The sequence below is a fragment of the Falco cherrug genome, chromosome 6, assembly GCF_023634085.1.
Source record: "Falco cherrug isolate bFalChe1 chromosome 6, bFalChe1.pri, whole genome shotgun sequence".
NCBI classification, from domain to species: domain Eukaryota; kingdom Metazoa; phylum Chordata; class Aves; order Falconiformes; family Falconidae; genus Falco; species Falco cherrug.
The window spans coordinates 41,830,982-41,845,012 of record NC_073702.1 but is presented as its reverse complement, the minus strand read 5'-3'; the positions used below and the strand labels follow the sequence as shown (position 1 = coordinate 41,845,012).

General features: G+C 42.7%; 1 protein-coding gene across 4 annotated transcripts in view; it reads right to left on the bottom strand.

The window, feature by feature from the left end:
• Positions 1-14,031, bottom strand: part of AGPAT4 (1-acylglycerol-3-phosphate O-acyltransferase 4) — a 79,984-nt gene that overhangs the window by 30,601 nt on the left and 35,352 nt on the right. For all 4 annotated transcript variants that reach the window (XM_055714128.1, XM_055714131.1, XM_055714130.1 and 1 more), the window contains one exon: positions 5,739-5,908. In XM_055714128.1, coding sequence (XP_055570103.1) covers positions 5,739-5,908 — 170 coding nt within the window. The remainder of the gene's footprint in view (positions 1-5,738; positions 5,909-14,031) is intronic.

Genomic DNA, 14,031 nt, shown 5'->3' with positions numbered 1-14,031 from the left:
ACTTGGGAAAAGAGACTGACCCCCACCCCACTACAACCTCCTGTCAGGTAGCTGTACAGAGCAATAAGGTCTCCCTGCTCCTCCTCTTCTCCAGGTTAGACACCCCCAGCTCCCTCAGCCGCTCCCCATCAGACTTGTGCTCCAGACCCTTCCCCAGCTCCGTTGCCCATCTCTGGACACGCTCCAGCACCTCAGTGTCTGCCTTGCAGTGAGGGGCCCCCACCTGAACACAGGGTTCCAGGTGCGGCCTCACCGGTGCCGGGTACAGGGGGGCGATCACTGCCCTCGTCCTGCTGGCCACAGTCTCCGATACAAGCCAGGACGCTGTTGGCCACCTTGGCCACCTGGGCACACTGCTGGCTCATGCTCAGCTGGCTGTCAACCAGCACCCCCAGGCCCTTTCCCACCAGGCAGTTTCCAGCCGCTTTTCCCTGAGCCTGTAGCGCTGCGTCGGGCTGGTGTGACCCAAGTGCGGGACGAGGCACTTGCCCTTGTTGAACCTCATACAACTGGCCTCGGCCTATCGGTCCAGCCTGTCCAGACCCCCCTGCAGAGCCTTCCTGCCCTCAGGCAGATCAACACTCCCCCCAGCTTGGTGTTGTCTGCAAACTTACTGAGGGTGCGCTCGATCCCCTCATCCAGATCAATGATAAAGAGATTAAACAGAACTGGCCCCAGCACTGAGCCCTGGGGAACACCACTTGTGACTGGCTGCCAACTGGAGTTAACTCCATTCCCCACCACTCTTTGGGCTTGGCTGTCCAGCCAGTTTTTACCCAGTGAACAATACACTTGTCCAAGTCACGAGGAGCCAGTTTCTCCAGGAGAATGCTGTGGGAAATGGTGCCTAAGGCTTTACTGAGATCCAGGCAGACAACACCCACAGCCTTTTCTTCATCCACTAGGTGGATCACCTTGCCATAGAAGGAGATCAGGTTAGTCAAGCAGGACCTGCCTTTCAAACTTGGGCTAACTGGACCTGATCTCCTGCTTGTCCTGTACATGCCACATGACAGCGCTCAAAATGATCTGCTCATAAAATTTCCCTTTTTCCCTGAGTTCCAGCCAAAGCTCTCTGTTCAGCCAGGGTGGTCGTCTTTCCCACCTGCTCATCTTTCTGCACATGGGGACAGCCTGCTCCTGCGCCTTTAAGATTTCCTTCTTGAAGAATGTCCAGCCTTGCTGGACTCTTTTGCCCTTCAAGACTGCCTCCCAAGGGACTTTGTCAACCTGTCTCCTTAAAGGCCAAAGTCTGCCTTCTGGAATTCTGAAGTAGCAGTTCTGCTGACCCCCACCCCCACCCCTTCTCCGAGAATCAAAACCTAGTTTTTCATGACCTCTATGCCCAAGACAGCCTCTAACCATCACATCACCCACGAATCCTTCCCTGTTCACAAACAACAAGTCCAGGGGGGTGCCTTCCCTAGTTGGCTCACTCACCAGCTGTGTTAGGAAGTTATCGTCTTCCACACACTCCAGGAACCTCCTAGACTGTTTCCTCTCTGCTGTATCCCCAGCAGACATCTGTTAAGTCGAAGTCCCCCACAAGACCAAGGGCTAGTGATCGTGAGACTGCTTACAGAATATTTTGTCTGCCTCTTCATCCTGGTTGGGTGGTCTATAACAGACTCCCACCATGATATCTGCCTTGGTGGCTTTCCCCCTGATTCTTACCCACAAACACAAATACCATTGTCATCATTAAGCTCTAGATAACCAAAACATTCCCTAACACACAGGGTTACTCCACCAGCTCTCCTTCCTTGCCTGTCCTTTTGAGGATTTTACAGCCATCCATTGCAGCACTCCAGCTGTGCAGGTCATCCCACCATGTTTCTGTGATGGCAACTATATCATAGTTTCCTAGCTGCGCAACAGCTTCCAACTCCTGTTTGTTGCCCATGCTGCATGCATTGGTGTAGATGCACATTAGTTGGCTATTGATCCCGCTACCTTTCTGGGGGGAGAAGCCCTAATTCCTATGTGACCATTCTCAGGCACTTCCATGGTTTCTAACACATCAATAACCCTTGCACCTTTGCTGTCACATGGACCTCCATCCCCTACCTCCACTGAGATGGCAGACCAAAGGACCGGGCTAGCACACCAGATCTCAAACACTGGCGTGCCGCCCCCAGGCTTATCTCTAGCAAGTCTGGTTTTATCCCTTTCCCCCTTCAAACCTAGTTTAAAATCTATTAATATATTAAAATGTACAAGCAAACTACTGTGTTCACACACCTATCGGTGCCATACAATAACCTACCAAAGTATCTTCTCACACCTATATTTAGGGGCATGTTCAGTTTTTCCAACAGCAAGCTTTGGCATAAACAACTTTTAAATAAAATTTGGGTTTCCTGGCATTGGAACAGTTAGTCAGGGTTAAAATTTATTACATGTGCTTAGCAATTTTTTTATGAGAAACTTAAAGCAAGATAGTTAACAACCAATTTTTCATAATGGTTTTCTGCCTTGTCTACCCTGACAAGAAATAAACAACTATGGGCTCTCAGAAATGCACATATTTTGATGCCAACATAATGAGCCACTCAGAGTAATGTTTATGTTTTGCCAAGGTAGAAAGACCATCAGCATGAATAACTTGAAACTCAAGATACCAGAAGATGAACAGATAAACTAGCAGGTTTAGCTTTAAAGCACAGGCAATTTTTGCTAATATAAATGTCTTCATCTCAGAAAAAAGGGTTACTGAAATTACTAAAAAAGCTATTTTATCACTGCTTGGAGAGAGCAAGCAATGAAGTAGAAGGGTACAGTGAATATTGGCAGACAGCATATTAACGTGCTTTTGGTGTAAGTCCTGAATAAAACCTCCCTCCACAGAACACACCTCTGTCCTGATTTCAGGTTCTGGTGTCCAGTGGGTCTGTATTCAAAGGGATGCTTAGCGCACATCTTGAAGAAACAAAATGCTACTAAAGTGTTCAAATGCTGATACAGCAGCTATGCTGTCCACCACTAAGAAGAAGGTAAGTCCTAAGACTGGAATGTCACAGGCAGGAAAATGGAAGGGCACAGCAGACCACAGGGACCTGTCACCAAAACCACATCTCTATTTACACAACAGAGCAACACACAGACACCGGAGTCAGCATCTCCCCCAGCCATTGCACCAGCATGGGGTGGAAAAGCAGAGCATCCACAACACAACCATCACAGTCACCCTGGTTCAGGATCATAACAGCCGCCCTGTCTTTTACTAGAAAACACTGGTGTGGACAAATTTTCGTCCTGTTGGGGCTGTGATGTTTCTAACTCTACAGAAAGCCAATTTGGCAGGCAGCTCCTGCTTCCCTTACAGCTTTTTGCAGCCGCCTCTGTCAGGAGGAGTCAGGATTCAGCTGTTCCTTAGGACATCCATTGCTGTCCACAGTAGCATGATACTGACTTGGCATCAAGTACCCCTATGTTCCCTCCCTCCTGCACACATCACTGAGGTCTGGCCGCACAAAGAGATGTAGCTGATGGGTATCAAGGACTGAAAACAAAACAGGAAGATCCCTTCACAAAAAAACCCACAAAAACCAAAAAACCCAAATAAGCTCACAAGTGGAATACAGATGTAAGTAATAAACAGTTTGGGCTGAACACAGGTTTGCCTGAAATTCCTGTCAGCTTCTAGGTTTTTTAAGTTTGCTTCCTTTTTCTAATTTCTAACAACAACCAAAAAAATCTTCTAAGGTTTGGTGCTGCAAACAATTACACATTAGTATATCCAGCTGCATAGAGTTCAGCTGCAGCTAGCAAGACAGTCTCAATAGTTACAATAACTTGCAAGAGTAAAAGCAAGCATAGAATTGCTTCTTCATGTGGTTATCTCCTTCTCCACTATAAACAAACAGATATCTGGCTCTCTGGCTCTCATTCAGCACTGTCAACCCAGTGCCTCCTAGAATTTTCAATGGATGCTCCGAAAGTATCATATTAAAGAAAAAATTAATAAGTAAAATAAATGTTAGAATTGTCATTCTTGGGCTTTTTGTCCACACACACTTCTCCAATTCTTAGCACCTTCTTTGGTTCTTTGTGCTAGACCTTCTTCCACAGCCATTCAAAAACTTTCATGAAAGTGGAGAACCTCATGCCATCTGAGTCATTAGAAGAGGACCATGGTTCACAAACCTAACAACATGCAAGAAAGGACGCCACTCCACCCCTCCACAAACAGCAAAAAAACTAAAACGACATTGATAAAAACAGAACCACATTGATAGAGCATTATAAACCTACTGGGACTATGGTAGTTTGACTGTAAGGAGAAACAAGAAAGCCAGTACAGGAGAAGAGAGACAAAAGAAGCAGAACAATGCACAGATTGATCATTGCAACTCGGGCCAGGAGGGGCAGTTTTCTGATGAGGAAAAGGGAAAGACTTTATTTTTTTTTATTTTTCCTTTTGGTGCCAGACAGGTCTAAGGAAGTTTAGTTTTTAAATGTGCAAAAACAATGTCCTGGTTTTGGCTGGGATAAAGTTAATTTTCTTCCTAGTACATGGCATAGTTCTGTGGTTTGGATATAGAATGAGAATAACGTTGATAAGATGATGTTTTAGTTGTTGCTAAGCAGTGTTTACACTAAGTCAAGGACTTTTCAGCTTCTCACACCACTCCACCAGCGAGAAGGCTGTGGGGCACAAGAAGTTGGGAGGGGACACAGCCAGGACAGCTGATCCCAACTGACCAAAGGGATATTCCATACCATATGACGTCACGCTCAGTATATAAACTAGGAGGAAAGCTGGCTGGCAGCCACTGCTCAGGAACTTGCTGGGCATCAGTCTGAGTGGTGAGCCATTGCATTGTGCATCACTTGTTTTCTATATTCTAATTGTTTTATCGTTATTATTATTAGTTTCCCTTACTTTTCTGTTTTAATAAGCCATCTTTATGTCAATGCATAAATTTTAGGGTTTTTTCCCCCAATTCTCTTCCCCATCCCACCGGGGGTAGGGAGTAAGCAATCAGCTGTGTGGTGTTTAGTTGCCTACTGGGTTAAACCATGACAATCAAACAAAAAATTATAGCGTTTAATGGCTTCACCTAATAGAAGTTCAAGCTGTAAAACACAGAGTTTGGACACATGCTTGTGACCCTGTTAAGAGCAGGGCCATTGTCTGCCAGGGCTGCAGGGTACAGCTGGATGTTGTAACAAAAGCCTTTTTGTCTGCCTCCTGCAGCCAAGCACAATCAGTCCCAACTCCTTTGGCCCTAAGTTGTCTTCACCTTCTCCCTCCCCAGTCACCTCTCCTTTCTTCACTGCATTAATTAAAGCAGGAGAGAGAGAAGGCGTGTCTGAAACCTGTAGATTTTTAAGACTGTACTGGAGAATGCAAACAAATTCTACAACTTATTGGGAACGAATCACAGAACAGCTCATCTTTTTGCAGCACAATGAACCCTAAGAGCTACCTAGCAAGCACACAGAGAAATACAACTGTAATGGCCTCCACAGGTTAAAAAAAAAAAACCATCTCCTCCAACAGCTTTAATGACAATGCTTTTAAAACTTCGATGAATGCCCAAGCAATCCCGTCTCAGTATGACATATACTTGCACTGCATTGTTTTAGGTTCACTTCTCTAATTCTGGATGGTGGCTGAGTGAAATCTGAGCAGAGATCTATCAACTTTCAAAACCACAAAGGATTTGTGTTTTGGTTTTTTTTCCCTGCATCCAAGAAGAGGAAGTTTATTTTAAATGCTAAACAAAACTCACCCCCAAGACCCCAAATCTTTCACAGAAGTTCCAACCACAGAGAAAGTCGATTTCAAAGTTGTGATTAAGGATTACGATGGCATTCTCCTTCCCATATTTGTGGTAACTCTCTGGGTCAGTGTAGAGGGTGCAATCGGTGCCTGACCACCATTCCAACAGCATCACCATCTCTGGAATAAAGAACAAGAAACATATGAATGTACATAGTATATGCAAAGCCACAAATTAGTAATATGTTGAAAAGCATTAGTCACCTCAACAGCACATGGCAAAGAAAGGGCTGTAATGAAGCTGAAAAGCTGAACATGAACCACAGAGTCACACATCTTGGTACAGCAAGGCACAGACAAAGAAGAAAGGGAAGTAAGATTGAATTGAAAGAGGGAGCAGAAATTTTCTACAGAGATATTGAGAAAAAGGAGTTTAATTTATTTGAAAACTGCAAATTACTTTATCAAAGTACACGCAGAATTAGCATTTATGGTTTACAACAGTACAACAAAATTACATGCAGAACAGAACATGTTTGCAGGAGAAACAAACATACCTATTCCTGCCACATATAGGACCTCACGCTCCTCTAAAAACTGTACAATTATAGACCAGAAAACAGTTTGGACAAGACATCTTGAACCACGTCTGTTACATGTACATCTTATGCATCATCCTCTTAACTTGTTAACAGCCATATGCCCTGCTAGAACTGATGCATCCTACATTTGACAGGGGTGTATCAATCATCCAGATCAAAGCCAACAGCTTAGACTGGATGAAGAACATCTATCCCCAGACCAAAGACAAGGCCGGTGGGGTGGCTAGCAAAGTGTGTAGAGCCAAGAACAGTTATTAGTAGTATAACTATCTGCACATCCCTTGGTTGATGAACTGATGAAGCAAATGGGGGGGTGGGGGGGGAGGGAGGGATGAAGAAACAGGGAAATCACTGTTAAATATCTCAAAACCACTCTGGATTGGCACACAGATTTGTTCCCAAAACCTAATTTAAGAAATAATACAGGGATTGGTAGGACAGTGAGGGCTGCCTAAAACACAGCTGTACTTAGGAGCTGGAGAGTGGTTTCTCAGCAGTCTCCTAGTGACTATATATAGCTTTCACCTTCCTATTTGCTTATTCCGTTATCAAGCACAGACAAGAAGCAGGCTTTGTATTCGTTTTGCTTGTACCTACAAGCCTGACCACAAGACTTGTGAATCAAACCTTCATTTAGCAAAGTCTCTCTGGTCTGGGGCATGGAAAGTTGAAGTAAGTGAGTAAAGCCAACAAGCTTGGGGAGTTCTGTCTCCATGGAGATGGAAAAAGAAAACCTAAAGCAGTGGCTCTCCGCAAGCAGCCCCATGTCCTGAACTGGGGGGACCATGGGGCTAAATGAAAGCTGTCTGTCATGATGGTAAAGAAGAGGAATTAAGGGTGCATTTACTTCCTGTCAAAGCTATCACAAAACTTCTGCACCAAAGCAAATGGCTAATGTGAGGGCTTATTCTTTACTAAGTGAAACGTATCTCCTTCTCAGAGCATACCTGTGCCATATGAATGTCTCTGCTGCAAGGACAAGACATCTCAGATACTCTCCTGGCTTCAGGCAAGCCTGAAAGCACCACAAAATCCTCATTCACCTCAGAGAAGATCAAGACTAGGCCAGTTTTTGAAATGCTTCGGAAATCCTTTCAGTTTTGGCCCCCCACTGGCCTCAACTAGTGACCGAAAACAGAAAACAGCTAGGAACAAGTCATCTACATTTTCAGTCATCATTAGTGAAATTAATTGCCTGAAACTTTCAGATGACACTGTGCTGTACACTGGAGAACTGGCATTAGTGACATGAATTAATGTTACAGCCAGGCTAATAAACAATCTCTATTCTTAATTACCTAAATATGCTAAAACTATATTTATGGTACAGATAAATGACTGATTTGTCAGTTCCCCTGCATCCTTCTCATCGAGGCAGGTAACTACTACCGTGGCAGGAGCACATATTATTCCATGCATGCTAGTATGCATTAAAGCAATAGCCAGAGATGTGGAGTGAGACCTCAACCGCCTACGTTAACTGAACAATGATTTCACTTGTTGGAAGCTGATTTCTCAATAAAAGCTAAAGCAAGAACGCTATGGGGACACAGAAGCATATACACAACTGCGCTTCCAGACTTTCCCCGTTAACAGCTGCCTTGAGGCGCACACTCACAACTTTAAATCTTTCCAAAAGTGTTGCTTTCTATTGGATTTGTACTGAAAATAAATGCCCCCCACTCCCCAATACCACAAAATTGAATAACTGGGGGTGGGGGTGGGGGGGTGGAGAGTAGGTGGGTGGGCACAACACCCCAAAAAAAATCCCACACAATCACAGAAAAGAAAGGAAGCTAGTTGCAGGATTAGTTTGTCTTTCATTTAACTAGTAATCCAACTAAAAGAAGAAATGACTGCCAGATGGGATTTTCTCTTTTTTAACCTCTACTGCCATTAAACCTATTGCCTGTAACAAGTAGAGATGATGACTATGAGGCCCTCTTGAAGAGAAAAAAAAAACACCCACCAAACTTTACCTGAGAAAAAGACAACTTCAAAGACATTGCACTTCCAAGTGTGGGGTTTTTAAAATTCTGTCTTTTCCTAACGAATCTGAAAAGAACTATTAATATATCACAAATTCACTATACGGGTGTGTCATATGCATAGAGCTCTTCAGTTACACATCCTCAGTCTCAAATACATTCCAAAAAAGCACAGACAAAAATATTTCTATGGGTGGTTTGATTCTTCTGGCTTCACACAAGCAGGATTTTTATTTGAATAAATACTGCAGAAACAGGTCTCTATTCCTCATCTCGCACGCCTGTTTGTCACTGATGTGCTCAGGCAGTTGTCACAAAAAGACAAAGCAGGCACTGAATGCCTCTGTATTAAATACAGTAAATACCATCTGCCAGCCTTTAAGTTCTTAACATGTTTCTTCCCCTCATCTTCCCTACTCTTTCTTCCCCCTTCTTCCCAGCCTCCTTTCTCTTTGCAGCTCTCAAGCAGTGATTAGTAGTGCTAGTTTGCGCTACTCTTGCATCACGTCACCAGCTTACTTCCACAACCGGCCACAGAAATGTATTATCCCAGCAACTTGCATGGTGGCTCAGCAGCACAAGGTCACTCGTACACACTCTCTCCTTCCTTCCTTCACAGTGTAGATGATCAGTGCAAGTTTCCTCCTCTTTGTAGATCAGTCAGACTGTATAACTAAAAATCAATCTGTATAGGGGGGAAATTCTCTTCTTCCCAGCCAGGGCTGGTCCAAGATTTCTAAGGCTTCTCCCCACCTCCTTTCACGAGGTTTTAGAGTTTGAACATCACAGCTGAGCTGGTAAATACACATTCACCCACATCACAGGGGTTCCCACCTTACAAAGCAACTCCTCCAGTCGTTTAAAATGTGCACCTGGTAGGTGCAGTCTGAAAATCTGGAAAGCTAGTAAGTTATTATTGTAAGTATTTTTTCCACAGACAGGCATGGACTTCCATATGAATAATGCAAAGGAAGATAAAAAACAAACAACCAAAAGAACTTGAGATCTCTTATTCCTGCTTTGAAGGCAGCATCCTTGCAGTACATTACAACTAGCTTCAAGAGATGCTGGTGCTAGGGGAGAAAACCTGCCTTCAAATGCCTAATATGGACACACTGTCTGCTTAAGAATTTTGAGGTTTTCTACCTTTCTGGAATAAAAGAACCCCCCCTCACCCTGCTACACAGAACAGACCCTACCTACTATGAAAGTAAACTGTTTCCCAGCCCTTCACTGCACCAATCTGAACTGCCTCAATGTCTGTACTTATACTAATATAAAATAACTAAAAAGAAAACATCTCCAAGGCTGACCTGAACTATAACTAGTTACATGAAAAAACATTTAAGGGAAGAAGGAAAACACACACATAATTTACTGAGATTTGTTATTTTCCACCTCAAAGTTTTGCAGGAATGAGTCATTAAAACAGTTGACACTGTTCTACAGAAGTTGTTAGTAATTTCTTGAGCTAACGATTCTTCATAAGCCATGAAAACATTTGCTTACAAGATTAACCATAAAATGACTATTTAAAATTGAAACTGAAAGCACAGTTATGTATTAATAAGTACAATAATTTGAAGATCTCAAGTGAGTTCATAACCTGTTTTAAAGAGCAACAGAACTGTTTCCCTATATGACATTCTTCGTTTTCTTTAACCTATGTATCAAGACAACATCAAGGAAGAGAACTCAAAATTTTCATGGGAATATACAGTAAAAGCATAGTAAACTCTCCAGTACAAATAAAAAGCAAGACAGGTGGGCAAGCTATGACCACCCTTTCAAAGACCAGACAAGGTAAATGGTTGCATGATGAATGATCACAATGCATAGAATACAGAGGATGGGGAAAGCATTTAAAAAAATATGTAAAAATAAGGCTAAAGACAGACAGATAGTGTAGTCCAGTCCATGCCTGTCGGTGGAAAAATTACTTACAATAATATCTTACTATCTTTCCAGATTTTCAGACTGCACCTACTAGGTGCACCTCTTAAATACTTTCCATAGAATGAATTAAGTCTACAGGTAACTAAGAAAAGCAAGTCTATTATCTTCTCTGGACTACTCAAATGCCCTCTGTGTACCACAAAGAGGATTAAACTCCTAAATGATAGCTACTATATTAACTGCAAAGCTGCCTAGGAGGTTTTCAACACACTTCCAAGTACTGATGACTCGACAGCCTCCTTACACAGACTATTCCAGTGCTTCACTATGCCATCTAACCAGACCAGTCATTTATTTCTGGTCTCCCTTCTCTGCAGGAGCTACAAGTAATTATGAGGAAAACTTGAAGGCAGGAGTTCTGCTGTAAGCTTGCACTGATTAGGTACATGAAACAATTGGAGCTCAGAGCTGGAACACTGTAACACATTTAAAATAACATTATTATAAAAAAGCATATACATACTTCCTGTGAGGGGAACAAAAAGCTAGTTCTTGGGGAAAAAACAAATAATGCCTTCCTCCTTTCCCCAAGATGAAGGGGAGGTCCCTCACAGTGCCCAGCCAGAGGAGGCATCAACTCTTCAACTTAAAGCAAATTCCCTTCCATTCTTTATTCTGCACAAACAACACATGCAGGTATGCATGTGAGCACCAATGAGGTGTAATAATCTGGTCCACTCCAAGACAGAAGTCCTGGTCTTCAGCCTCCTGTAGGAAAATGCATAAATCGACTGGTTTAAACAGAAAGGAAAACCAAAATCCCGCCCCCTCTTGCCTCAGCACCACTATCTACTACCTAACTGCCCTCCATTTACCCGAGGTGGCAAAATAATCGCTATTATCTTTGGACTTCTTTTCTGCTCCTTTAAAGCTGTTTTGAAGCAAAAGGTGGGAAGCTGATGTGAGGAAAAAATCACGCACAGAAATATAAAAAGAAAAACCAACAAAACCTTTCCCCATTGGCTGCAGGTCCACTTTCGGAGATTTCTGCCCCAGTCCCCACAGGAGATCCTGTAAGCAACTCCCTTGAGTAACACTTCAGTGAATTACATGGCTGCGCTTTTAGGGACAGAAATTACCAGCAGAGAGGAAGGCAGTAATGACAACTCTTAATCCCCCACCCATCACAGTAAGTTACTGGGTGCACTTGCAAGGAAAGAGATAAACACAGCCCAGCCCTCTCATACATTCTGGCTCCAAGACCCATTTATTTCAGCATTTGCTTGCAAGAAATTCTTTTAATGTACTTTTCTTCACCAATCTTCTATTCCAACAAAGACAATGTGCTGGTTTTGCCACAAATGACTGAGGACAGTATAGCATATGCTGATCAAAGGAGTCAGTACCAACAAACTGTGAAAGAAAACATGCCACTTGGCAAGTTCCTATGACACCAACAATTGCTTTGTATGAGCAAGAAACCAGGCAGTTCCATCTCACCACCACCGGCTTTTGCCTGTGTACAGGAGCACCACCACAGAGGAACTGCTTAGCAAACTAAAAATTACTACAGTCCATCCACTGCAAGTCACTGCGTAAAAGGAACATGAGCCTTGTTTCAATACTTTCTTTTAAGCAACTTTATATATATGTACAGACTAAAAACGTAATGTATCTTCAGCCTACTTGTAGGTTTTATTATTTTTAAGCTTGCATATCTTTTAATTTAAGAAATACTGTCATTACCTAGCTGAGTAAACCTTTTAACTGTTAAGAATGGTATATTATGACCATTAGGTTTATAATAAAGACCTCAACGTTCAGTTCTTCATGGAATTAGTTATCAACAGGAAAGAAATGACAGCCTCAAAAAGTCCAAAACCTACCAACTCCAGCTAGCCAGCTACCCCAAAAAAGTTTTTGGGGAGTAAGTTAGTGATATTCTCTGCAGGAGAAGGTTAACTGAAAAGAAGAAACAACATACATCTGTCCTGAGCCTGCATGCATGCTTTCCATGTTGGTGGATTCATGACCAACTTCTGCTTCCTCTCAAAAAAAGCCTAGTCTATAATATACTAAAACCAGTCAGAAGATAGCTGTAAAGGATGATTATGAAGTTATGGTTTCCATCACCTCCATGTACCTTCAGCTAACATCAGTGTTCCATACATAATTCCCTGTCTTCCTTTGTCCTGTATCCCTACTCTCCCCAAATCCGTAGGTACCAACCCTTCTTCCTCTCACAGGCTAATGGATGAATAAATTAACCTTCCATCAACTGTTCACAGTCTGATTTTAACCTGAACATTGTAATTTCTCTTTTAAGCTTGAAGGCAGCCTTCTGCATATTAATCCTTTCCAGTTTTCCAGGTATGCCAACTGGTCTAATAAAAAACAATACTTTTGCCTGCAAATCATTTATATTATCCACTTTTCTTAACTCTATCCCAACTGTCTTCAGCCAATTGAACATCATCCCAAACAGTAAAAAGCAGATACACTACCACCCTCCTGTTATCCATGTGGACGGGCATCATCCATCGAAGTACTTCATGATGTCTAACACATCCTGCTTCACACAGATAATCCCCACTGCCCCCAGGAAAAGCAGGCTGGGCTCCAACTGTCAGTACTGATTTAACAGCACTAACCTACTCTTCTAGCTTGCACAAACTGTCTTTCTTAAGCAACCAGCATCATCTGCTATCTTGACTGCGACATGCACACAACTATTTCTAAAGTAAGTTTTAATTTCAAAACGAAGGATTTATACACTACACATCGCCTTCTTCAAGTTTAACATAGGTTTCTAGGATGCACTTCAATAATACATTCTTCTGAGGTGGCCTGTTAGGATGCAGAAGGCATTCTGGAGAAGCATGCTCAGTGGTTCTGTACTATGAAGCAGCTTTCCTGAATAAGAAATGTACATAAGGAGTATCAGGAAGAGTTTTGCTCTGTCCTTAGTAGAAGGAAGCATTTTATCTTAGCGAGCAGTAGCTGAGGTCAGGTTTCCGTGAATATGAGATTATGCTTTTTATTAAATTGTTCAGTATTTGATGTACACAAACCAGGAAGTCTAGTACATTCATCTCTACAGGCACTGACAGTCATATGAGATGAGTGCTGGGAGAGGAAACATGAAAAAAGTAGGTGAGAATACTTAAAAGGAGGTGTCACGTGTTCTGCAGTGATCAGTAATACAGTATTTGACAGCTTGGGCTTGCGCAGCAACCGCTTTCTAAAAAGACAACCAAACAACTTTCATACTCTGGCACACAGACCCACCCTAGTACAAAGGAAAATACCACCTGATCCATCACGCATCCCTCTCCTGGTATGCCTTCATCAAGTATGACCCTGCAGCACACCTTGCCCAGAAGTGTGCAGGGACTACTGTGTCCCACAGATGAAGCTGCTGCAGCAACGACAGCTTGGCTGAACAGTAGATAAGATTACTCCAGTTCCCATTTTCATGGTTAGGGGTGGCATATTACTGTCTAAATCCCAAAAACAGAAGCTTCAGTGAGAGCAGGGTAACCTATATTAAACATAAGCAAGTGCCATCTTAAATTGATAGACTCAAAAAATCAACTCAAATAATTATGCAGTGGTTAGGAATCTGCTCCCAAACCTTTATAAAATGCCAAATATATGGACAAGAACTTGCCACCAGGTATTTGAATCTTTACAGTTTCTTTTCAGGCCCTTTTCTGATACCAGAAGGGCTAGGAGCAACTTGCTCTAAATAAAAGTTGAGAATCTGGCATACCTTAAACTTTAAGAAGAAGCATCAGCTATTTACAGGACTTACAGC